The sequence below is a fragment of the Agelaius phoeniceus genome, chromosome 6, assembly GCF_051311805.1.
Source record: "Agelaius phoeniceus isolate bAgePho1 chromosome 6, bAgePho1.hap1, whole genome shotgun sequence".
Lineage (NCBI taxonomy): Eukaryota > Metazoa > Chordata > Aves > Passeriformes > Icteridae > Agelaius > Agelaius phoeniceus.
In genome coordinates this window covers 61,702,307-61,729,295 of record NC_135270.1, presented here as the reverse complement: position 1 = coordinate 61,729,295, position 26,989 = coordinate 61,702,307, and the positions used below count along the sequence as shown (strand labels likewise).

The following is a 26,989-nucleotide window of genomic DNA, read 5'->3' as shown; positions in this document are numbered from 1 at the left end:
GGATCTGGAGATGGGAAATGACCCAACTTCTACCAGCATGAAAAAGCCAAGCTCCCATCAGAGACAAGGTGAGGCTTAAAATATGAGTTTAAACTGAAGAAGGGATGGTTTAGATGGGATGTTGGGAAGGAATTCTTGGCTGTGAGGGTGGTGAGACCCTGGCACAGGCTGCTCAGAGAAGCTGTGGCTGCCCCATCACTGGAAGTGTCCCAGACCAGGTTGGAGCACCCTGGGACAGAGGAAGGGAGCTGGAACTGGATGAGCTTTGCAGCCCCTTCCAACCCAAACCACGTTGGGATTCCATAATTTCATTTATCAGCTTAATGAGCAGAGAAGTCTGAGAACAAAACCAAGCCTAACCCAACCCAGGGGCGTCTGGGGCTGTGTCTCACCTGCAGTGCTGCAAACATCATCATCTCCTCCTCCGTGCACTCGATCTCCTCCAGCAGGATGGCCCACTTGGACTGCTCGTACAGCTGGTTGATCCTGATCGCGTCGTACTGCGGCACAGAAACGTGGAATGCTCGGAAAACCAGGAGCCCAGCTCAACACAACAGCCCAGCTTCCACCCCATCCACTGGAAGCTGTCCCTCCCCATGGCAGAGGGTTGGAATGAAATGGTCTTTAAGGCCCATTGCAACCCAAACTAGTCTGGGATTCTGTGATCTATCATCTCGACACAACGATCCGAGACTGAAAATCCTCTGCCACTGACAAGAAGTGGCTTTAAGAACTCTTTAAGTACCTCTAGCAACACCTAAATCCCCTGGTGCAATGGAGCACAAATCCTGGGTTTGATGCCTGCACAACCAATTTTCAAACTTCCACGGTCTTTGGGAGATTTACCAACACAGCAGCACGTTAGAGATCAGGCATCCTTCGCTCCAAAGGATGGAAAATTCAGAATGGGAGCGGAACAAGGAGCTCTGTACCTTTGGATTCAGGTCAAAAAAGCTGTAGTACTTGAATCGGAGTAGCAAAGCCTCGTTTTCCTTCACCTCCTGCTCCATGAGGGATCGGGACGAGTCCAGCCACCTGTGGATTGCCAACATGGGATAACGCACACGGAACGCTCCGGCGGAGTCGCCACGACGCTCTCGAAAACACCATTAAAAAATCATCCAAAAAAACAAAAACAAAACAAAAAAAACCCCCAAATCCTCATCTCCTGAACTCACCCTTGGTTGATTTTGGCCTTATCGAGCAGCGTCTGGGGCTTGTACATTTTGGCTAAGGACTCCGGGGAGGTGACGGGCTGGCTCACGGCCAGGATTCCCGGGTTGCCCTCGGACAGGGCGCTGTCGCCGAACCAGGCGGACGTGGGGGACAGGGGGCTGCCGTCGTGGGCGTCGTAGGTCGGTGTCATCGTTTTGCTATAGAGTCCTGGGCTTGAATAGATATTTCCTACCAGTGAGGGGAATAAAAGCCGGGAATTAGCCTCGGGCCAAGCCCTGCCTGCTCCCGGCCACGCCGGCTCTGCGCAAACCCGGAGCCGGCAGATGGAAAACTTTCCCTTCTCATCTTTTCTCAACGGGAAAACGCTGTGCTGCTTGTTCTCCCTGTCCCTCTCCTCTTTCTTGGCTCTTCTCCAAGAGCAAAACTGATGGAAAACTCCTTCCAGCCCAAAGGATGGGAAAAGACTCACGTCTCCCACACCGGGAAGCTCCTGCCCCCTGTGTTTCTGTGGCATCTGGGACATGAGTGGCCCCCGACTTACCGGTATTACCTGTTGCTTAAAGATTTTGGAAGTCAAAAGTTTTAGAGGAGCAGGAAAATAAACTAAGGGTGCAGCCAAAGAGACCAGAGGCAGAGGGCAAAAGTCCTATTGAGGTGGAGCTCACCTTTGACGGGGCCGATGTAAAGAATATCGGTGCCTATAGAGAGGGAAAGAAAGGAGGGAAGTGAGAAGGCGAGAGAAAGTCACCCGGAGAGCAGGAGAAGGACAGAAGCCAAAAATGAGCATTTTTGGAAGAGGGCAGAACAGCACAGGTGAGGTTGCACCACCCTAATGGAGCGTTTGCAGCAGTGCTGGTGGCAGCAAAGCAACTGAAGTGACTTCCCCAGGACAGCTGGGCATGGAAATGTGGCATTCCTGGATGGAAAAGCTTGCTGAGGTGGCCACACAAGTTCAGGATTAATGTGCTGAGTGGTGCAATGTGGTGCCAGACTGATCCCAAAGCAAATGTTACTCCCAGGCCTTTTGAAGCTTCACAGCTCGTACCGATTCAAAGCAAGACATAAAAACACCCGAACATTTAAACATTATTAATTTGAAGAGAAAAAAAGAAAAAACAAATCCAGCTTGGTATCTCATAGCTTGAAATAGCTGAGAGCTTAACAGAGAGGTTGTGGCTGCCCCATCCCTGGAAGTGTTCCAGGAGAGCTTGGATGGGGCTTGGACAACCTGGTCTCTGGAAGGTGTCCCTGCCCTTGGCAGGAGGTGGAATGAGAAGTGCTTTAAGTCCCTTTTTAAATCACTTCCATCCCAAACCATCCAATGAAACAGCCTTTCTTCACCTCACAGGGACACTGAATTTTTATATAAAAATCCAGATTTTCAGAATAAGGGAGGATCAACCACCATCTCCTAATGGCAGGAATTCCCCTGTGTACACACATCGGCCAAGGAGCTCACCCAGCATCACCTGGGCCCAAACCTGCCCACCAGAACCAGAAGGTCCAACACCACACTGGATTTTGGGAAAGGGCTGTGTCCTTCCTAAATCATGAACCTGCAATTCAATGCACCCAAGCTCTCCCTCCCAGAGCTCTGCTGAGGGTGTTGAAGATGGTGACAGAGTTGAAATGCCACAAACAAAACCTTTTGTGCCACCTCCTGCTGCTGCCCTGAGCCACCACTTTGGCTCCAGCTCCTTGCTCCAAACCATCCCACACCCTCATGGCCAAGGAATGACAGAAAACTGAGCTGGACTGGAAAAGTCCAAGACCAAACCAATGGAAAAACCTTCCTGAACCCTCAATTTTCACGACGGGCATCTCAAGGAGCAGGAAGAATGGTGGGAATCAGCAGCATCCATGTCAGTAACAACCAAAATCATGGCTAGGAAACTCCAAATAATTACAAACCTGATTCTAAACTGCCTGCCAGGGTGGAAAATATAAGTGAAATCCACCAAACAAGGATGCTTTTAATGCTCCTGCTCGTTTTGCTGGTATCCCAGTCTGGATGAATCATTTGGGGACCTGTAAGCACCATGGGTAGCTGTCACCAAGACAGATCCAGCAAACCAGGCAGGAGAAAAAAAGCAGCAGGGATGTCAAGGGATGGAAAAATCCACCTTCATTTGCAAGGAAAAGGCCAGGGATGATTTCCAGGTTTTTAGACCAGGTACTTGCACTTTGGGAGCTGGGACTCCACGATGCTGAGGATCCCTTCCCACTTGAGCTATCCTGTCATTCTGTGATTATAAAAGCAACAGAAAGTTGCTCTCCCCATGGATTGTTACAGCACTGGAGCAGAGAACTCCAACAAAAACCAGCCATAAACCCCCAAAAACCACTTCCCAAAGGAGTTCTTCCCTCCTCGCCATCCACCCTCACTGCAGCTTCAGCCTTCACATGGCTCAAGCACACAAGGCTAAGCATCAACTGGAACAACAAAAGAAAATCCCACTTTTTGCCACAAATTTTGGGCAAGTTTTTCCATGAATATCCCCCACACTCCTGACTGAGTATCTGCTCCATCAGAGCAAAGCTTCCCCTGCACTTTTCTCCTCATCTCTTTCTCCAAACACCTGAAACATCTCAGAAGAAGCTTCCCTTAAAAAATTTGCCCCAGGCAGGCAGTGTCATGGAAAGTTCCAGCAGAAATAGCTACAAATTTGGCTAATTTATATAAACAAGTGACTACAGGTCTTCTAATGGAAAGTGTTGGGCAACACATCCTGTGGGTGTATTGACAACTCTGCCCACTGGGATTTCAATGGTTTCACTGCCAGGTTTGGGGTACTCAGTGACAAAACACTCCCAAGACATTGAAATCAGCACCTCCTTAATTATTAATTAGTTTTCCAGAAGCTTTCAGCACACAAACTGATGTTGGAACAACACTAGAAATTATTTATTCAGATGAAACCCACGGCTTTTATCGAATGGCACCTGAACAGGCAGGAATTCAACCTGCTGTGAGTGATTTCATTCACAAGGAGAGCAAAACCAGCCAAGTGACTCACTGGAAGAGCCATAAATAATTAAAATAAAGCCCAGCTTTTGCATACATTTCCCCCAAAGAAGGCCAAGTCTTTCCTATTAATCTAACAGAGATGCTCTCTGTGAGCACTGGCTGTTGGAAAGGCTTAGAATGGACTTCCAAGATGAAAATGCCAAATGGAAATGAAAATTGACTGGAGCCTTGCCCAAATTCTCTGAGCCAGGAGTGGAAGAGGACAAGCCCAGAAGTATTTTTAATTTTAAGAGAGGAGAAAGAGTGGGATCAGAGCAGAAGGAGGATTATTTTCCCTTGTTCCAGACCTGTGGTGCACATCAGCCTGCACAGCCAAAACCTTCCTTTCTGCAAGCCCTGTGTCACCACTGGCATTAACCACACTCCCTGCAGCTGATTTAACATCAATTAACACAACTTTACAATTGCAAGGTAGTTTTTTTAATTAAAGCTGCCCTGCTGCCCTTGGATTGCTGGATTTAAACCCAAGAGCTTTGGCAGCCAGACACGTCTCTCCTGCTCACCACTGTGGCTTTCTCCACAAATCCATTTGGGATGAAGTGCTCCCAGTTGGCCAAAATTATGGTTTAAACTCCTGCCATTTGCCTTCAGACACCAGACTTCCAGCAGCCATGGAAAAAAGCTGAAAAACCCCCTCTGCTTGCAAACACCTGCATCAATTTGCTGCCTGTGGCAACTCCATCAGGGATGTTACTCCAGCAGAAATTCCCTTCCCAGTCCTGCTCTGGATCTGGAATCCACACTGGCCAACCAGCCCCCAGCAATAAAAGGATTTATTTAGCATCACAATCCACAGCTACACCGTTCATGTAAGGCAACACTAAAGCAATTAATAAAACCCTGCCCTTGCTGGGCTGTAAATACAGAGCAGAACGGTGGCACAGCCTAAACCACGCCAGGAATGTAGACATTAGCAACGATTTTCCATTTAACTCCTTTCTTAACAGGCTAAGAAAAGCTCTCAGCAACACCATCTGAGTGCTCAAGTGGCCACACTTGGGCTCTGGATTGCTCTGTGAAGCCTGGGGGTTGCTCTGCTCCCAGAAATGCGTGACAGCTCCAGCCCCAGACATGCATCCGTGCCAGCGAGTGCTGCAGCCCGCCAGGACCTGTGCCATGGATCTGGGGTCTGTTTCTTGCACAGAGCCCCAGAAATTCAATCAGCCCCACGTTGCTGTGCCAGTTTTTTCCCCTGCTCCCATTTTTTTTTGCCAGCTCACCCGACCCTGGTGTGATCAGAGGCCCCTCCAGCTCGAAGGTGTCATCTTCACATTGATCGTCCAATTTCTTCTTTTTTTTCTTTGATGGATCTCTGGGTTTCCTCAAAAGGGAGAGCTCTTCTGGATGCCTGATGTCTGGAGGGGGAAATGGATCACTTTTATAATGGCAGGATGGGAAAAAAAGGACAAAAAAGGGGAAAAAAAGGGGAAAAGAAGAAATCTTTCCATTAGGAACAACATCCAGCAATGCCCAGTATCTCCCTTGGATGAATTTCCTGCTCTGTAATGGTTAAAAATCAAGTTGAGAACATTTTCCTTGCAAGCCTGTTGGAAACAAGTATTGTCCTTGGCTGGAAAGGTAACATAACATTTGGATAAAATGTGGAATTTCCCAGGCACAGTCAATCAAATGTAAATGTGAGCACTGTGACAGAGCCTAGTAACACCTTCATACATTAAATATAAGTAATAAAAATAATAACACTCATATTAATAACATCAAATTAGAAATAATATATCATATTATAATACACAATAATATAGAAATAATGTAAAGAAATGGAAATAGAAATTATAGAAATAGAAAAAATAGAAAGAGAAATAAAAATGAAATAGAAATAGAAATCAGCACACAAATCCCTACTTAGCCGTGTAGGTAACAGACCAGACCCTCTCACTTCCATAGAAGCAATCCAAGAGTTAAGCCATTTATTTACACATCAGACTGGAAAGTTTAAAGCCTATAATTTACCCACTTTTTAAAGAGATTAAAGTGTTTCCTTTTCACAGCAAACCTCTCCCATTTTCCTGCCTGGGTTCCCTGGAAGTGTCCAAAGCCAGGCTGGACAGGGTTTGGAGCAATGTGGGATGGTGAGAGGTGACCCTGCCATGGCAGGGGTGGAATGGGATGGGATTTAGGGTCCTTTCCAGTCCAAACCATCCTGTGATTCTCTGATGGGGACTCCGGACATGCCTGAGCCTGGAAGGAGCTCTGGAGTCTCCTCTGCAGCTGCCTGTCCATGCTGAAGCTCCTGTGCTGTTTCCTGCTCTGTTTATTGCACCTATCACCCCAACATGCTCAGCTGCAGAGCCTCCCCTTTGGAATGCCCTATGGAAAGTGGCCCTGGTCCCATCCCTGCTGCAGGAAAAATCAGGAGCCAGGAGCTGGCTGCAGCCAGGCTGGGCTTTCCCACCCAAGGAATGCTGAAGGGCACAGCCAGCCATGATCCCAGGCAGGAGAACTTACAGGGCTGGCAGCAGCGGGAGCTCCCTGAGCACTCCCAGGATTGTAATTAACACAGGATTATAATTAACACTGGAATTTGGTCCCCAGCAGGTGACCTGAGCAGGACACAGCCCCACAGTGCCCACCCTCACCAGCATGGTTCCTTCCTGCAAACAGGCTGGGAAATGCCACACTGGGAACTTCCCCTAGCCAGGTGATCTTCAGTAGGATCCCACCAGCTCTGATATTCCTGAATCCAGAGGCTGCACACTTCTGGATTTAATATAGTAAATTATTTTTTATATATAGTAGGTGACTTTCATATAGTAGGTGTCCCATCCCATTACCTAGCTTTAATTTAAGTTTTATTTTTATTTATATTCCTGTAGTTACTTACACACGATATTTATATATGTAAATATTTAATATATATATTAATATATATTATTTTTAGAAGGCATTATTTATTTTCAGCTTTATTTATATTTATATATTTATATATATTTATTTCAATCATATAACTGAATCCCAGAATGGTTTGGGCTGGATGGAACCTTAAAGTCCACCTTGTTCCACCCCCTGCCATGGGCAGGGACACCTTCCACTACCCCAGGTTGCTCCAAATCTTGTCCAATCTGGCCTTGAACAATTCCAGGCTAAAAATATATGGATTTAGATATCTATGTGGATTCTAAATCTCTAAAAAATATATAGATTTTTATATATTTATATTTTATATACAAACTTTTTGAACTTATAATTTGGTTTTATTCCTGTATTTAGAGATATTTATTCCTATATTATTTATTTATATTTAAATAAATATTATTTAAATAAATAATTTAAATATAATATAGATATAAATAGTATATATAATATGTACTATATATAATACATAATATATAATTATATAATGTAAATATAAATATAATAGAAATATTTATATTTATATTATTATTCATTTTTTATATATACAACTTTTATTTTCAGCTTTAAGTTAACCCTGATTTATTACCACACAAACCATCTCACTAAACCCCACCAGCCACCCCTCCAGTTTCCCTGCCCAACTTTTTGACCATTTCTAGCAACAAATACCCAGAGGCTGAGTGCAGGCAGCTCCATGCATTCCCATTTATCCCAGCCAGCTTACCTCATGGAGCAGGAATCTGCTGGGACAACCAGGGTCACATGCAGGGGACAAGAGGCAGCACAGCCTAAATGGAGGAGTTCCCCATGTATTTTGGAGCAAGGTTGAGGCTCTGAGGTTTATTTATGGTGCATTAGCAGCTCTCAGCTGGAAGCACTCAGGGAGGCCAGGAGGAGGCTCTGGGCCAGGCTGGGATTCTGGAAGCAATCCTGGAATCATCCCAGGGCTTGACCATCTGATATCAAAGAGACTTTTTATAGCCCCTCAGTCGTTCCTGATGCTCCCAGCGGGACAGAAAGGATCCAGGGCAAGTTTTGGGCAGCTGCTTGGAAGCAGCTCATGGCTGCAGGGGGTGGAGCAGGCAGCAATCCTGGGGATGCCAGCAGGGACCCTATGGATGAGCAGGAATCCTATGGGTGAGCAGGGACCCTATGGATGAGCAGGGATCCTATGGGTGAGCAGGGATCTTATGGATGAGCAGGGATCCTATGGATGAGCAGGGATCCTATGGATGAGCAGGAATCCTATGGGTGAGCAGGGATCCTATGGATGAGCAGGAATCCTATGGGTGAGCAGGGATCCTATGCGTGAGCAGGGATCCTATGGATGAGCAGGGATCCTATGGATGAGCAGCAAATTCCTCCCAACTGCCTCCATCCACAGCCTCCAGGACTTTACAAACCCACCAAGGCAGGCAGAGAATGGCTTCAGACTGGAGATTTAGGGATCTTGGGAGGGAATTCCTGGCTGGGAGGGTGGGCAGGCCCTGGCACAGGGTGCCCAGAGCAGCTGTGGCTGCCCCTGGATCCCTGGCAGTGTCCCAGGCCAGGTTGGACAGGGCTTGGAGCAGCCTGGGACAGTGGAAGGTGTCCCTGCCATGGCAGGGGTGGGACGGGATTGGCTTTGAGATCCTTTCCAACCCAAACCATTCTGGGATTCTATGGGAAGGAGACAGAAAGGCCTGAACTCGAAGAAAGAGTTTTGGAGCTCAAAACATGATCAGAAAGGCGGCTTTGAATCTCCAAGAGAAATTTTTGCAACTCTTGGATGAAGCCATTTTGCTGCCTGCAGCATCTTCTCTTCCATTTGCCTGCAAGATGCTGCCTGTGCCTGCTGGCTGTGGCTGAAGGGAAATCCTTGGCCTTTTTTTCCAGTGTAATCCTTCATTTCTCATCCAGCCCCTGCACAGCTCACCCAGCCCAGCTGTGCCCATTTATCTCCCATTTCAGACAAACTCCAGAGCTGGGATCAAACCCTCTTCCTTCACAAAGCACCATCTGCGCCCTGCAAACAGACTTTAAAAAACATCTTCCTTAGAGGGTGTAAAATTCCCAGTTTATGCTCTTTTGCACTAAATCCACCAAGTAAATCTTGCAGCTGCTGCTTCTTTATCCACCAAGGTGTGTTGTGATGGGGATCCCAAAAGGGTTTGGGTTGGAAGGGACCTTAAAGCTCATCTCATTCCACCCCTGCCATGGCAGGGACACCTTCCCCTGTCCCAGATTGCTCCAAGCTCCATCCAACCTGGCCTTGGACACTTCCAGGGATCCAGGGGCTTCCATTCCCACAAGAAATCAGATTTATGGTTTTCTTACATCACCCACATCTAGAACATGACATCATTGACTGCAAGGGCTGAGTATGGATGGACGTCCCCAAAAACTGAAATGATGGGAAATCACACTACTTTCAGTATTCAGTTCTCATAAATACAGATAATAATCTGAGACACAAAGAAATTTTTGATGTGGAAAGAAAATTAATGTTGCAAAAAGCTTCCGGCATCCAATTTCCTTCCCCATTTCTGGCTCCCCTAAAGGCCAGAGGGCTGCTTCACCACCTTAATTCTTGAACATAAAAACTCCATAAATTTACTTGTAGCACAGACAGCATTGAGGGGAAATCCTCTCTTTAATGCTGATCCAGCCACCCTCCTTCAGGAAATGTGTTTTGAAGTGGGATATCTCTGGGAAGTGGGATTTCTCTGCACTCCATCACTGCCCCCTGCAACCAGTGACTCATTAAAATTACAGCCTTTGTGCATCACTCTGACAAATCTTAGAAAAATGAGACCTCAAACCCCATTTCAGACTTAAAACCAAAAATAAAGATGTTTTTTTTTCCTTGGAATGAGTGAATTCTATGGATGGCTTTTCACAGTCTAAGTTTACAGAACGAAGCATCCGACTTATCTGAAACATAAATTCTCTTGAGATAAAGTTCTGCAAAACAGACCAGAGGGGAAAAAAAAAACCAAAAAAGAAACTAAAAAAGGAACTTACATAACCTGAGGAGTGTCTGGAGATAAGGCTGTGGCTGTGTTGGACACTGGGCAGTATATGATGGAGCAGGTCCTCACCTCCCCAGCACAGTTTACTGCGTTTGTACATTCAGTACATTTTATTATGGGTTCCTCAGATGCCCAGGAACTTAAATATTTATCTGGGCAAAAGCCAAACTCTCTACTCACTGCCTGGGGCCCTTGCAGCTCTCTCAGGACATCCCACAAAGCCTCTGGAGATGCCCAAGGAGTGCTATGGGTGTGGAATCAGCTGGGGCTGACCCTAGCAGAGGTTTTGCTGGAGCCTTCCCAAATTGTGGGTGGAAAATCCAAGTGCCTGTTGACTTATGGATTTGCCAAGGGAGCAGTGATGTGCAAAACCACCCAAAAATGGGATCGGGGGGGTTTGGAGGGGTGTGAATGTTTGTGCCAGTGGTTCCCAGAGCTGAAATCGGGCACCACCAGCCCAGAGAGATGCAGGAGGAGAAGGAAAAGGAGAAGGAGGAGGATGCAGGCAGCGGTGATGGAGCCAAGCATTACTGCAAGGCCAATAAAAAGAGCCATTGGAGAGGCAGAGTCAACAAACACTTGAATGTTTGGATGTTTTTTCCATAAGTGGGACGAAATCCCCAGGCTCCCATTATCTGGATGCCTCCTGGAGCACAGGCAGCACTACAAGCCTTGCCCCTGAAGTGGCTGAACTGCAGCTCCAGTCCAATTAAACTCCATTAATTTAATCCCACAAACAAGAGAAAAACAATCCACTCACACCCTTCCCTCTGCTTCGGCCCATAAAGAGCAATCCAGCTAATTCCAAGGAAGGCTTGGCCAGCATGCCCTAATGTCTTCAGGATGGATTCTATTTAAAGGGTCTCTGTCAAGAGCAGAGTAAGGATGAAAAAATTCACTGACTCACACGGTGACATAAAACCTGCTGCTCCTCCACACGCAGAACACCATGGGGTGGGGACAGGGGGGGAGAGCTGAAAGGTTTTTTTTTTTTTTTTGTCCATCTCAGACACTCTGTAATTAAATCTGGTTATTTCCCTGACCCCAGTTCCTGGAGCTGGTCTGACAGCTGAGCACGGGCAGGCAATAAAAGGGGAAAAAGCCGCAGCTGGCAGCGAATGCTTGGGCCCTGAAAAAGCTGAGGACGTTGCAGTTTGGCCAGCTCTGGAAATGGGAAGATTTCCTTCCACACCCATTCCCTGGACATATTTAGAAATAGCTGTGCCACTGCCAAAGCTCTGTGCTCGTGGCAGGGAAAGGCAGCAGATCCATGCTCGGGGTTTCACCGCCGCCGCCTCCCCGAGAACGTCATCCCTGAGCATCCTCCTGATGCTCCTGAGCATCCACAGCCTGCATCCCCAGATCCCAGAGTCACTGAGGCTGGAAAAGACATCCAGGATCATCAAATCCAGCCTGTGAATCATCCTCACCTTGTCACCCAGCCCAGAGCCCTAAGTGCCACGTCCAGTCCTTCGCTGGACGCCTCCAGGGATGGGGACACCAAACCTCCCTGGGCAGCCCCTTCCAAGGCCTGACCACCCTTTCCATGAAGAAATTCCTCCTGAATGCTGCTGTTGCTCCCCAAATTCCCACTGAGATGCTCATGTGCATCTACCAGGACTCCATGATTTTAGGGAAAACACTCCTTTATTTACCAGCAGGGTGTGAGGAAGAAAAAGTTTAGGAGGTTTGCAGTGGCCAGGGATGGTGGGATTCCTGTCCTGTGCAGGGCCAGGATGATGGACTTGATTGGATTGGACTTGATGATCCTTGTGGGTCCCTTCCAATCAGGATATCCTGTGATTCCACAAACCCCAGGCAGCTTTGCCTCCTGGAAAGCAACTGGGCCAGGGATGGAGCTCCATGTGCCTGTCACAGAGCCCTGGGAACGCTGCACATCGCCCACCAAAGGGTTTCAGTTTTGCAAAAATCTCAAAAACAACAAAAAACCCCAAAAAACAACAAACAGTGGCTTTTTATAGAAGTCTTTTTGGCAGCCGAGGGCGTGGAAATATTGCAAATACTTCAGGAGTCAGAGGACGTTCTGTTCTGGAGCGGGGAGCGTTTGGAGAGGGAAAAAAAAAAAGGTAAGGTCACATTTGGCACTGGGATGGTGTCACCTTCCCTGGGCTGGGCTGGGCTGGGCTGGCACCCTGCCACTCCCAAATGCCACTGCCACCTCGGCTCAGGTTGCATTTGGTGGCTGGAGGCTGAGGCAGGGAAGGGTGGCTGTCACCTCCCTGCCACTCGGCGAGTCTCGGGAAGCTCCTTATTTTTGGGATGATGGGAAGCAGCTCATCACCCTCATGGAACTCTCTGCACCCCCAGCTCCACAAGCTCCTCAGGATCACACCACCCTCACCCTGGGCAAGAAGGGGAGCTGGGGACCAGAGCAAGATGGAATGTGGGCATGGAAATGTCACAGCTGGGCACAGGATGCTCCCCAGACTGAGTTTCCCAAAACAGGTGACTAATTCACTCAGATGATGAGGCAGGAGCTGGGTGTGAGCTCCACCAGACTCTGGGGAAATAAAAGAGCCTGAAGGGAATTTCTCTGTCTTACACAGCCTCGGGGTGGGTAGGGAGGGATTGGTCATGAATTTTGGAGTGGTTCCTCCCAGAGCTTCCTCCTCCCAGCTCTGGCACTGGGTTGTTCTCTCTGTGCTCCCATGAACATCAACCAGAATTTTTCCTGCTTCTCTTCTCAGGCTGGAGGGCAGCAGAGGTCCCAGATCTTCACAGCCAGGAGAAGAGGAGAAGGATGGGAGGTTTTCTGCTGTCACAGCATCTCCCCTCACCCTGCAGCTCCACCATAAGTCATGTCTCCAGGAGAAGGAGCATTGCTGGGGCAGGAAATGCTGAGGCCTGGGAAAAAACTCTCACTGTTTCATCCTGTTGTTTGCTTTTCCTGTCCCACGTGCCCACAGAGCAGCAGCAGAGCCTGCCTGGAGTCCCTTGGAGCTCCTGGGATATAGGGAAAAAAATGCAGGCAGAAGGCTGGAAGGAAGCAGCTGTAAGGCATCCACTGGGCTGGAATGAAGTGAAGCCATCCCAGAATCCCAGAATGGTTTGGGTTGGAAGGGACCTTAAAGATCATCCAGTTCCCTTCCATGGGCAGGGACACCTTCCACTGTCCCAGGCTGCTCCAAGCCCTGTCCAGCCTGGCCATGGGCACTTCCAGGGATCCAGGGGCAGCCACAGCTGCTCTGGGCACCCTGTGTCTCACTGCCCTCACAGCTGATGATTCCTTCCTGTTCACATAGGAAAAGAGGATTTTCACATTTGTTGTTATGTTGGATGATGGCTGAGCATCTCCCACCTCCCCAAATCCCACATTCAATGAGGATATTCCCACTCACACCAATAAAATGCTGAGTGCAGCTGATCCCTCAGGTTTAGCTTTTTTATTTTTCACATTCTGTGCTGCTTTAGTGTGAGGGTCTGGGCTCCATATTATGGGATGGTGAGCTCTGTGCACAGAGCAGGGAGACAAAACAATTCCTGCTCCAGCTGGGCACCAAGGACAAATGATCCAAACCTCAGCCCCAAGAGCACAAACCCCGTGGGCTGGAGAGAGAAAAACAAGCAGGGTGGGACTGCAGGGGCTAAAGCTGGAATGGGACAATGAACTGCAAGATGCAAATGGAGCAGAACTGATCCCAGGGAGAGACCCCGTGCCCGGCCGTGCATTTTGGGGCCATTTTGGTTCATCTTGGGTGCAGCCCTGGCTGGGCTCTTGTGCTGCCCAAGGTGGATGCATGGAGGAGATGCTTTGAATCAATCCCTGCTTTATTCTGGAACTCCATCCAGCCTCTGCTCTAGGGCAGCCTGCACAAGGCATCACAGCCCATCAAATCTGCATTGGATATTTGATGGGCAATTTTCTGGGTGAAATTATCTCCCAATGGGATGATGAGAGTAGGGAGCAGAGAACATCCCATCCCAACCCCGTGTCCCACTGACAGTCAGGCAGGAAGCACAAATCCCTGCTGCAAAGGGAAAAGAAAAAAAAAAAAAGTGAAGTTTTACTTTCTCTTTCTCTGGTCTTTAATTGCAGATCAAAGCTGGCCCTTCAGGCTGGAGCTGCCTGCCAGCAGCTGCTCCTGGGCAGGATTCCAGGCCACCCTTTGGATGAGGGCTGCCCATCCCATGCCCTGCCTGCTCCTCTCCTCGTGCCTGCCAGGGTCAATCCCTGCCTTTAGCCCTCCTGAGTGGCTGCTGTGGGAATCAAGGGGCTGCAATCCAGCACTCAGAGTGAGATTGGAGTTTTTTCCGGCTTCACACGACCTCCAGGAAAGTGAGGGATGTGTGAGTGGCCCCAGCATCTTCCCTGGGAGCCCTGGGGAGCTGCCCTTTGGAATAACCTCCCTCTGCACAAGAACAGAGACTTCTCTTTAAAAACCAACCCCACTCTGCAAGGGTCACACCTCTGGGTAACAACTGAAAGGGAAGAGAAGCAAAGGACAGCCTTAAATAATTCATCCATGTGTGTTCCTGCTTGTGTAGTGAGGATTTTATAAATGCAACCAGCCAGAGTCCTGAGAACATCAGGAATTACTTCAATTATTCACTGGTGATGCTTTGTGCTGGAGTTACTGAGGTGTGTAATTAAATGATCCAGGGGCAATGACAGCAAACAGGTACAGCCAAAATCTGAGCAACTCCCAGGCACAGCTCTGTCCTAACCTCCCTGGAGCTCAGAAATCAAGGGATTTCAGAGACAAGGACTATGCTGGGATCACTTTCCCTTCCACCTTGAAATATCTGCTCAGTTCTCCTTGGAGAGACAATCAGCTTGATTAAGGTGGAATATGAGAGCTCTGTGCAGGGACGTTGAGGAGGGCAGGGAAAGGTAATGAAATAAAATGGGGTAGGAAAACACAAATGGGGAGGGGAAAAGGAAAATCACAAAATCACAGAATAGTTTGGTTCCAACCCCCTGCCATGGGCAGGGACACCTTCCACTATCCCAGGGTGCTCCAAGCCCTGCCCAGCCTGGCCTTGGACACTGCCAGGGATCCAGGGGCAGCCACAGCTGCTCTGGGCCACCCTCAGAGCCAAGATTTAAATCCTAAGATATATATATATATATATATATATATATATATATATATATATATATATTCATAATATATGGGTTTTTCATTAATGTATAATATATATATATTAAGTACATAAATGTTAAAACACATTAGATATGACATCTATAAACAGTGGTATTTCAACATCTATAGGGGCATTTTAACACTCATACAAAATGTATTTGTGCATCATTTGTATTTATACCTCGGTGGTTCTGGGAAGAGCATCCCAGCCCCTCCAACTCCAGCCCTTCTGCACCCCCACATCCCAACCCCTCTTCCCTGAAGCTGATGCCAAGCTCGTGTATCATCTTCCCAGTAGCTCTGCTGAACATCTGGCTCCCAGTAAACACAACTGGGAGGGCTAAACAACTCAATCACTGCAGCTTGTGTCTGTCCTCAAACAGCTCAGGCTGCTGAGAGGCACTCAAAGGAAAGTGAAATTTCCAGTAAAAGCCCTGCTTTCCCCAAAATCAGGAACTTCATTTCAGTACTTCAGATGCTGCAGAAGGGAAGTCAGCACAGCCCTTGATGGATGTGTCCCTGCTGCCTGCTCACAGCTCCAACCTCTGCTATCCCAGAGGCTTTTCCCTGCTCCCAAACCTTTACATATCAGGATTATTCTGCTGGTTTGGTCATAAATACACCAAAAGCTCTGCAGTTGGAAGAAAAGGCTGCTTCAGAGCCAGATAAGGTTCTGACAGCATCAGTGACAGATCTCCTGTCTCGTGATGAGCCATATCAGAATTTCCTGACATGAGTCACTGCTGGAGAGATTCATCAGCGTCCAAGCCTGGGACCTCCCTGTCTAGCACGACATCCCCAATGCCCAAATGTGGGACATGGGGGTGGGGGAAGCAAAATCCACTCAGACACAATGCTGGCTAAGCCTTTTCTATTTTAAGGAGAAATTGCCCAATATTTATATTTTAAAAAAACCCCAACAAAACAGGAAAGCAACAGCAAAGCTCCGTAACCAGCTAAAAATACCAACCAAACCACGGATGTGCTGGACACTGCACGTAGGGATGAGCTCCTCCTGCCTCCCCAAACAACTGGGTCAGCCAAGAGTAACCTCAGCTGCCTTCTGAGAGCAGGAATAGATTTGCTCCAGCTGAGGATGGGCTGCAGGCTCCTTTGGGAGGGGAGAATTCCAGTATGGAGTGCTTCCTGGAGTTGCCATCTCCTCACTGGGGTTTTTTTTGGTGGGCAGGAAGAAACACTGGGTTTTGGGATGAAGAATTAGTGAAGATGGGTAAAAAATTATACCTGGTGGTGAATGATCCCTCCTTTCTCATGGGCTTCTCCTCCACCAGGAAATGAGGGTGAAGAGGAGACAGCAAGACTCGGTTCCTTCCCTCCACCAGACACTTTTACAGTGGAGCATCACCACTTAATTTCTAATGTGATTTTCCACTAGAAGACAACCCACAGGGCTGGCAGATTTCCCATTTCAAGGTTTGCTTTTCATCCAGCACATAAATTTGCAGGGGGGAAAAAAAAATCACAACCAGTCTGAATATCAAGGAGGGCTGGTACCACCTCACCTGTGACAAACCCGAGGACAGCTCTGCTGTGGAAGAGAATTCAGCACAAAAAATGCATTTTTCAATCACTTTTTGGCTCAATTGATCCTGTTATTGAAGTATTTACACACAAAACAGTAGATCTGGAAGGGAAAAAGAAAGGACACCTGGGCTGTTTGATGTCCAAATGACTCCTGAGTGCTCAAACCCAGAAAACACCAAGGATTTATCAAATTTACTGGACAAGCAGCAGAGGAAAGGCAGGAGCCAAACCAAGCAGGAAACTCCCCAGGGGGAGGAGGTTTTTCAACACTTACTGAAGGTTTTGCAGATGTCAGAAACAGCCTTGAAGACCCTGTCAGAGAAGTTGACTTTGACCTTGACATACTTCATGTTGGGCAGCTGCAGGCGCAGCAGTTTGTGCTGAGGGGTGAACTGGAGCTTGGCATCCGCCTGGATCCCGTATTTATCCAATGTCCAGTGAGTTTTAAGGAGCCAAGTTTTCTTCTTTTCCCACCACAGAGCGTGATCAGACCAGTCCTTCTTGACATCTGCAACAAAGAAGCCATTTTTCCCCCAGTTAAAAGCGGCACCAGAACGAGGACAAAAGAAGTTTTTCAAGTTTTTTCTTTTCTCCTTTCCTGCGAAGGAACTATGGATCCAAAAAACTCCAACAACCCTTTCTGGATACAAGGAACTGCTTGTATTCAATAGTGGTTTGATGGGATATAAAAGCAGGGAGGAATCCAAGGGATAAAATAAAGATGAGACTCGGCGTGTACATAGATCACCAGCCTGGCAGTGATCCCACCTGGAACACGAAGCCAAGGGGTCATGAGTGACCCAACACTTCTCCCAGCAGGGATTTTGCACAGTTCTTGGGGTTAACTATCAATTCTCGGGTTTTTCCCCACCATCCAGGATACCTGTGCTATCCAAAGGTGAGCCCAAGCACCTTGGCACACATGGAAAACAGAACCAGGAGGAGTTTTGCAAGGAGAATTCAACAGGACCTTCAGTTTCTACAAAAAAACCCTGAAAATTCCCAACTGAAATGAAAAGTTGCCTCACAAATGACCAAGAAAACTCAACAGGCACATCTACTTCCAGCTGGGATGTAACCATGGAGTCCTTGGAGGTCACCTTTAGGTTGGGAAGCATTTGGGGAATCAAAGTATGGTGATAACTCCAAAAGACAAACCCTGTGCAGTATTTTCCCTAACACCTGGAATATTTTTCACTAACATCTGGCCCTGCCACTCCTGCAGAGCATTTTCCACTCTGACAACCAATAACAGTGCCATGTCCTTCCAGCACACAGGGAAAAGAGAATGGAATGATATGCAACATAATAATGTATTTAGTAATAGAATAAATCAGTTTTCAGCTCCAGATCCCCCTGTGATCCTGGATTTCCATCATGAAACACCAGTTTAACCCCAATTAAAACCACCAGCTGACATTTATTCCAACAGCTCCTGTCTCCATCCTTCAGCACCACAGGGCACCAGCCAGAAAGGCAGGAGCAATTCCAGAGGATTGGAGAATTTCCAGGATTAGGTAAAATCCCAGCAGACACAGTGCCAAAGGGACTGAAGGAACACAATCCAGCACCAACACCGTGCTGGGATTCCTGGTGTCCTGTGCAGGAGTTGGACTGGATGATCCCTGTGGTTCCTCCCAGCTCAGGATATTCCATGATCCTGTGAGAGTGAAGATTGTCCCCATGAGCCACATCTGAATTAAGCTGAGATGAGAACAAGGTGCCAAATGAACTTTTGTCTGTCCCTATCTCAAACCAGGATCTGGAGCTTGGGGTTACTGAGAAAACCCAGCAGGAGCTGGATTTTCCCTTTGAACTCCTGGCTTGATGGCACAATCAGCTCTGCAGAAAGTGGAAACATTCAGCTGGACTTTTCAACAGCTTTGTACAATCAAATTAAACAAAACCAAATATAGAAAAGCATGCAAACTTGCACAAGCCTTGTCTACCAGGAAAAAAATCCAAGAAATCATTACAATGGACTCTGGTAATGAAGTCCAACTTCTGCCCTACTGAAAGCTGAACGAGTTGGCACCAAAAATCAGGGGGAGGAAAAAACCAAAGGCATTTGGAATCAGTAACATTTATGCCTAACAGAAGGGGATTTAGGTTTACACTGCTGATTAACCATTCAGGCCAAGGCACAAAAACAACATTCTGGGCCTGAGAGTAATTAACACTTTCAATTAACAGTGAGATGTTGGTTCTAGCAGGAAGGGGAAGGTCTGTGCCTGTCCCATGGGGTAGTTCTATATAAAAGAGGCTGGCAAATGTTTAGCAGCTGCTTTGTGGAGCTGAGTTTTACACACTGACAAGAGCCTTGGGTGCTTTGCAAGGGATGCAGGATTGCTTGGAGCAATCCCTGCAGGCCAGGGAATGCCAGCAGCCTGGTTAAATCTGATCAAAGGTTTACAAACCTTCACCAGAGTCCCAGTTCATGAGTTACTGATTTGTTGGGGTTACAGCTTCACAGCAAGGCTGAATATTTCAGCTCAGACTCTTCCCATCTACTACCATCAGTCACTGGCCACTTCATCTTTATCTACCAATCATATTCATCAGCTTATTTATATTTATCAACTATTATCAATTTATCATTCATTTATCAGAGCTCAGGTAAGTCTCCAAATACAGCAAATTCACCTTAGAGATCCCAGACCTGGAATTTAGAAGCTAACTACAGGTTGCAGATCTCAGAGGTGTTGGAGGATCCAGCAGCTCCTCTGAGCTGCTGAATGTGATGGACACAGAGCTGCTGAATGTGATGGACACAGAGCTGCTGCAGGGAGTCCAGAGCAGGGCCACAGGATGAGCAGGGGGATGGAGCAGCTCTGTGTGAGAGCTGGGATTGCTCAGCCTGGAGAAAAGCAGCTGTGAGTTGATCTAACTGTGGCCTTCCAGTGCCTGAAGAAGCCACAAGAAAGATGGAGAGAGACTATTTACAGGAGATGGAGGGACAGGACACAGGGAATGGCTTCCCACTGCCAGAGGGCAGGGTTGGATGAGATTTTGGGAAGGAATTCTCCCTGGGAAGGCAGTGAGGCCCTGGCTGGGGCTGCCTCTGCATCCCTGGAAGTGTCCAAGGCCAGGCTGGACAGGGCTTGGAGCAGCCTGGGATGGTGGAAGGTGTCCCTGCACATGAAGGTGGAACTGGATGGGCTCTGAGCTCTCTTCCAAGCCAAACCCTTCCAGGATTCCATTCATGAGCTGCACACATGTAAGGGTGACAAGAAATCACTGCCACCCTTCCAGCCAAGGAGCCCCCAGGTGAAAGCAGCAGGGATGTGGCAGCTGGAGCTGCCAGCATCAGCTGGAGCCGGGGCTGAGCTCCAGGAGCCCAAGCCCAGCAGCAACACCCTCGGGAAAGGGAAGCACAGCGCTTCCTTCCCAGCCTCCAAAATAAACCCCCACCTTCCCCTGCAGCCTGAACCCAAACCTCTGGAGCCTGGGAGGGCTGGCAAACCCAGCTGTGATTTTTATTTTTTTTTTTCCCCCTCAGGCAGAACCTGGTGTTTCATTTGCCTCCCAGAACTGTGCCAAGAGGCAGGAACGTGCACGAGGGACGTTCAGGATGTTTTGTACAGCAAAACCCATGGGGCTGTTCCCCTTGGAAAGGCTTTCAGACAGTCCTGGGAATGTGAGAGGCATCTTAAATCACACAAATGGCTGCAGAGACCTCTGTGAGGACAGAACAGCCAGAGAAGGAGTGAAGGGCTGCTCTATGAAGTGTTTTAAACCTGAAACATCCTCAGCTTTCAATCCACGCAGTCACATCCTGCCAGCTTGTCCAGCATGAATTACAATTGCAGATTTCAATTCCCACAGCCACCACTAAATTCCCTGAAATCTAGAATCCAAGCAGCAATAAGTCTGAATTGAGATGCACACAGGGTGTAGCAGCAACAAGTCTGAATTGAGATGCACACAGGGTTTGCTTTAATTCTGGTCTGGCTGTGTCACACAGACCTACAAACACAATCACAATTCCAGCAGCAAGGCTGAATCTGGGTGAAGGGCAAAGAAAATCCAGGCAGCCCTTCCTGGCAGCCAATTTATCCCATGTGGGAAATGGTTTTGTAGAAAATTTTTAAAGTAGAAGACTCACACAATATATATTTGCATGTAAACTTTGAGATAAGAAATGTTGATTTAGAAATGTTATGGAATAGGATAGACACTGTTGAGAAATGCAACTGGAAATAAGTTTTAAAGGGTGGGTTTGTAAATAAGGTTAGGTATTTTGGAGAAATAGAATTATGAAAGGTGTATTGTAGCAGGACTTATGAGGGGTAATTTTAGATTATTGGCTTTAAGGCATTTACAGCATGGTGTAACAAAAGCTGATAGGCCAAGAAACACTTAGGGTGCATTGTAATTAGGAAATAGTTGTCTTCTGATTGTGATGGTGTGAATTATAACATCTGTATTGCCCCACCCTTCACATGAGACTGAAAATGGAACAAAAGTTTTAAAACACCTCTCAGTTACCCCATCTCTGGGTCAGAAAAGGGCATAATCCAACAATCCCATTTATCCCAGGACTTGGCTGCTCCCAAACACTCTCCCCCTGCCAATCCCTGGTTTTTTAAGGTCCCTTTCCTGCTGCAGCAGCCACTGAAGCTCCTTCCTGCAGAAGCTCTGCTGTCACTTGGCAGCTCCTCCAGGCCAGCTTAGGGCTCACAGGCAGGAGGATACAAGTCTCCAGCACTGTGTAAACACTGTATTTTCCTTGTTATTTTGGGATATCCCCTGTTGCAGATGGGCTCTCCTTCCATGCACTGCTCAGGACAACAGAGCCTTGATATGACTGAATAAATCTCTTTTTTTCCCCCCTTTCCAGGGCATGGTTAAATCCCACTGGATGGGTATTTGAAAGCTTTCCTGGGAATCACCAGATTCCCTTTCACACCCACTCCCAGGATTAAATCCACAGGGCAGCCAAGACCCTGCAAATGCCTCCATCACCTTAACATTGGGGGTTAATAATAAAAAATTTAAAAGCTCCTGCAGAAGCTTGAGGAGGAATTCTGCAAGCCTGCCTGGGCTGGATCATGGTGGATTTTTGGTGGATTTTTGGTAACAGAGGATTTGCAGCTGATGCTGTGTTCCCTGGAATTCTCTCCACCTTCAGAGAGGCAGCAGAAGCAGCTGCAGCAGAGTTTGCAGCTCATTCCTTAATTAAAAATGATCATTCCTTAATTAAAAATGAAGGCTTTTAGAGCAATGGATTCAAGTCTTCAGCACTCCCACAGGAACAGTCCAAGAGGACCATCCCCCCCTGGAGCAAAAGATGCCAGAGCCAAAGCCCAAAACACTGGGGGGGTTTTCCACAGGAGCAGAATGAGCTCCACAGCTTTCCCTGGCTCCTTCCCAGGGGTGGGTTTAATCAAGATTATCCCTGCTCTGCTCTAGGCACACTTGGGAAGCTGAGGTGGCAAAAAATGCCTTTCCATTATCTCAAATTTATCTATATAAAAGTAATTTAATAATCAAATAGATATGTTTAAAGACATATTTTATATATTTTATACATACATATATAATATATATATTATATATAAGATATATTATGCATATAAACATACACATAAACATTTACCCCATATATATATATGCATATATAAAATAGAGACAAAACTGAATTATATACATATATAATTATAGAGAAACACACAAAATAAAAATATATCCATATATATAAAATATATTGATATATTTTTATAAATATATTAATATTATATATATATATATATATATATATATATATATATATATATATATATATATATATATATATCTAAGATACAGTACAGGGACTGAAACCAACTCACAAGCCAAGCATTTCCTCTTGCAAAAAGTCATTTTTGTATTTGATAATCTACACAAAACCAACCCCAAATTTATTTTCCACCTTTTCACTGAGTTTGGTGCAGATGGGCTGAAACTCCTCAAGGGTTTTTATAAGAAAATTAAAATAAAAGTGGTCTTTTTTTTTTTAAATATGATTTTTGTATTTTAAAATTAATATGCACTTCACACTGAATTGAAAAAATACAGATGTGGACAAAAAGCGTGGAGTGCAGGCAGCTGATTAAAGCACTTTTAAACACAAATTCCTGCTGATAACACCTTAATCCAGCCCTCACAGCTCCAAGGGGCTCTCCAAACCCTGGGCTGGGTGTTGGCTGCATCCACACCCCTCTTGGGAAGCTGGAGGAGGAGAAAAGTCCCTGAAAGGAAAAGAGACTTCCAGCAATAAACAGCTGGGAATGCCCTGGGTGAGCTCAGGGATGGGGGAGACCCTCTCCTGCTCCCTGGGGATGCAATCCATACCCACTGAAATCCACAGCCATGGAAAACAAGGTTAAAGTATTTAAAAACTTGGGAAGGAGAGAAATTTAAGGCTGAAAATGGAAAAAAAAAAAAAAAAAAAGAGAAAAAAATCCACCACTACCAACTATCAAAATTCACTGCACAGAACCTCATGTGGGTTTTTCTTTTCTGTGTGTCCAGGAGAGGGGAAGGCACAGCCTGAGAGCACTAAAAAATCAGGAAAGAGGGTAAATATTCCTAAAACATCCAGAAATACCAAAAGAAAGAGGCTAATTTGGAGCAGGACAGCAGTGATGGGGAAGGGCAAGGATAAAGAAGAGGAAAGGGGGAAGAAGGGGAAAAAAGGAAAGGAAATTTCAGGAAAGGAAAGAGGAAAAAGAAAGGGGGAAAGGAAAGGGGAAAAGGAAAGGGGGAAAAGGAAAGGGGAAAAGGGGAAAAGGAAAGGGGAAAAGGGGAAAAGGAAAGGGGAAAAGGAAAGGGGAAAAGGAAAAGGAAATCCTGAGTTGGCAGGGATAAAAAAGAATCATCAAGCCCAACTCCTTGCCCTGGACACCCCAATAGCCAAGAGAGTTACTGAAGGTCCCAAAGATGCTGAAGATTTTTCTTAAAAATATATTTATTTATTTTTATTAATATTTAATCATATTGGTAACTTATTTATTAATATTTAATCATAATTGGTAACTTATTTTATATATATAAAGTGTAAAACTCATATATCTGTGTAGCTGACCCCACTGCTCCCTCCCTCCAATGTCTTCACTGCTCCCTGACTCACTGACCTCTGGAAACCCAGATTCCTTTAAACATGCCAGAGCCACTCCTTCCAGGATAATTATGGAGCAAAAAAAAAAAATTAAAAACAGAGCTATTTTCATTTATCACGAGTCCAGCAGAACTGCTGATGTGTTTGCTGGGTGACACAGTCACTGTCCTGGGGCAAAAGCTGTAATTTTAGGAAAATAGGAGTCTTTCTGGAGTAGAGTCCCCTCCACCCCCCAACAGGGGTTCAACTGCAGAGCAAAGTTCAACATGGAACAAAAATCCCTCCAGCCTCTGGTCACAACACTTGAAAAATTATACTTTGAAATGGGGAGATAAACAGCCCATAAAATTATCATCAGACTGATGCAATAAAGCTGCAGCCAGGACAAGCTGATGCTCCCAGAGCTAATGGGACTTGAGAGGGGTTTTAATCACATTTCCCATATGTATCTGACACAGGCAATGGAAAACAGCCTGCACAGCAGCCACCACCTGTGGAAGGGATTTTATCCATGGATAACACAGAATGGTACCTGAAATCCTCCTGGATCTGCCAGCACAGGCAACTCTCACCATTGTTCTCATGGAATCCCAGAATGGCTTGGGTGGGAAGGGACAATGGGCAGGCAGGGACACCTTCCACTGTCCCAGGCTGCTCCAAGCCCTGTCCAGCCTGGCCTTGGGCACTGCCAGGGATCCAGGGGCAGCCACAGACACTGGGCACCCTGTGCCAGGGCCACACAGAAAAGAATTCCTTCCTATCTCCCACCCATCCCTGCCCTCTGGCACTGGCAGCCATTCCCTGGCTCCTGTCCCTCCATCCCTTGGCCCCAGTCCCTCTCCAGCTCTCCTGGAGCCCCTTCAGGCCCTGCCAGGGGCTCTGAGCTCTCCCTGGAGCCTTCTCCTCTCCAGGGGAACATTCCCAGCTCTCCCAGCCTGGCTCCAGCCCTTGGAGCAGCTCCTCTGGATTTGCCCCATGTCCTTCCTACAAGGATCCCAGATCTGGTTGCAGCAAAGTCCAAAGCAGAAGGAACAAGACACCTGCAGCCTCCTCCTGCCTTGTGTTTGCAACAGGAATGAGCTGGAACTAAAAATCTCCTCCCTCCAAAATCATTCCCCCTTGTCCTATCACTGTCTGCAAAAATGTCATCCTACTTCATTTTCAGGAAAAACAAATGTTCAGGAGATGATTCACACCCACCCAAAGAGGTGCCCAAAAAAGGGTGGACCTGTGCGGGAATTTCAGTCTTAGAAGAATATTTCTTGCATGAAAAAATAGTTTGACTGTAATAAAGTTTAAAAAAATGGACAAATGGAACCTTGTTCCCAATTTTGTGATTCCATGAGCACGACCCAGATGAGGAGACCTCCCTCTTATCCCAGTGTGCCAGGGCACAGGCTCATGGCAAAGCCCTGATGTCAAAGCCCCTGGGTAGTGGCACAAAGTGATTTAAGAGCAAGGAAAAAAGGAGGAAGGAGGGGAAAAATAAAAAAAAGCCCAATGGGCATTTTCAGGAAAACAAATGTTCAGGAGAAAATCCACACCCACCCACGAAGGTGCCCAAAAAAAGGTGGAGCCGTGCTGGAATTTCAGTCTTAGAAGAATATTTCTTCCATGAAAAAATAATTTAACTTAATAAAGTAGAAAACATGGACAAAAGGAGCCTTTTCTTCCCTATTCTGTGATTCCATGAGCATGACCCAGTTCAGGAGATTCCCTCTTATCACTGTCTGTCCCTGCAAAAATTTCATCCTACTTCATTTTCAGGAATAAAAATGTTCAGGAGAAGATCCACACCCCTCATGGAGGTGCCCAAAAAAGGGTGGACCTGTGCTGGAATTTCAGTCCTAGAAGAATATTTCTTGCATGAAAAAATAATTTAACTTAATAAAGTAGAAAACATGGACAAAAGGAGCCTTGTTCCCAATTCTGTGATTCCATGAGCACGACCCAGGTGAGGAGACCTCCCTCTTATCCCAGTGTGCCAGGGCACAGGCTCATGGCAAAGCCCTGATGTCAAAGCCCCTGGGTAGTGGCACAAAGTGATTTAAGAGCAAGGAAAAAAAGGAGGAGGGAGGGGGAAAAATAAAAAAAAGCCCAATGGGCATTTTCGAAAAAACAAATGTTCAGGAGAAAATCCACACCCACCCACAGAGGTGCCCAAAAAAAGGTGGAGCCGTGCTGGAATTTCAGCCTGAGAAGAATATTTCTTGCATGAAAAAATAGTTTGACTCAATAAAGTAGAAAACATGGACAAAAGGAGCCTTGTTCCCAATTTTGTGATTCCATGAGCATGACCCAGTTCAGGAGATTCCCTCTTATCACTGTCTGCCCCTGCAAAAATTTCATCCTACTTCATTTTCAGGAAAACAAATGTTCAGGAGAAGATCCACACCCACCCACGGAGGTGCCCAAAAAAGGGTGGAGCCATGCTGGAATTTCAGTCTTAGAAGAATATTTCTTGCATGAAAAAATAATTTAACTTAATAAAGAACAAAACATGGACAAAAGGAGCCTTGTTCCCAATTTTGTGATTCCATGAGCACGACCCAGTTGAGGAGATTCCCTCTTATCCCAGTGTGCCAGGACACAGGCTCATGGCAAGGCCCTGATGTCAAAGCCCATGGGTAGTGGCACAAAGTGATTTAAGAGCAAGGAAAAAAGGAGGAGGGAGGGGAAAAATAAAAAAAAAGCCCAATGGGCATTTTGAGGAAAACAAATGTTCAGGAGAAGATCCACACCCACCCACGGAGGTGCCCAAAAAAGGGTGGACCTGTGCTGGAATTTTAGTCTGAGAAGAATATTTCTTGCATGAAAAAATAATTTAACTTAATAAAGTAGAAAACATGGACAAAAGGAGCCTTTTGTTCCCAATTTTGTGATTCCATGAGTACGACCCAGTTGAGGAGATTCTCTCTTATCCCAGTGTGCCAGGACACAGGCTCATGGCAAAGCCCTGACGTCAAAGCCCCTGTGCATTGGCACAGAGTGACTCAAGAGCAAGGAAAAAAGGAGGAGGGAGGGCAAAAAAAAAGCCCAGTGGAGGAGACTGAGCCCATTGGGATGCAATGCTGCATGTGGATGTTCCATGTGTCTGTCCTTGCTCAGGGAAATGACAGAGTGTCTGCTGCTAATGAGGGAAGGGCTGCTG

General features: G+C 46.6%; 1 protein-coding gene across 4 annotated transcripts in view; it reads right to left on the bottom strand.

Moving 5' to 3' along the window:
• The window catches only part of FERMT2 (FERM domain containing kindlin 2), a 52,581-nt gene that overhangs the window by 15,110 nt on the left and 10,482 nt on the right, over positions 1–26,989 (bottom strand). For 2 of the 4 annotated variants that reach the window (XM_077180868.1, XM_054634650.2), the window contains exons 2-7: positions 17,014–17,247; positions 5,425–5,559; positions 1,842–1,874; positions 1,179–1,404; positions 933–1,035; positions 393–500 (exon numbers count right to left, since the gene is read on the bottom strand). In XM_077180868.1, coding sequence (XP_077036983.1) covers positions 393–500; positions 933–1,035; positions 1,179–1,404; positions 1,842–1,874; positions 5,425–5,559; positions 17,014–17,247 — 839 coding nt within the window. The remainder of the gene's footprint in view (positions 1–392; positions 501–932; positions 1,036–1,178; positions 1,405–1,841; positions 1,875–5,424; positions 5,560–17,013; positions 17,248–26,989) is intronic. The other 2 variants (XM_077180869.1, XM_077180870.1) reach the window with 1 other exon arrangement.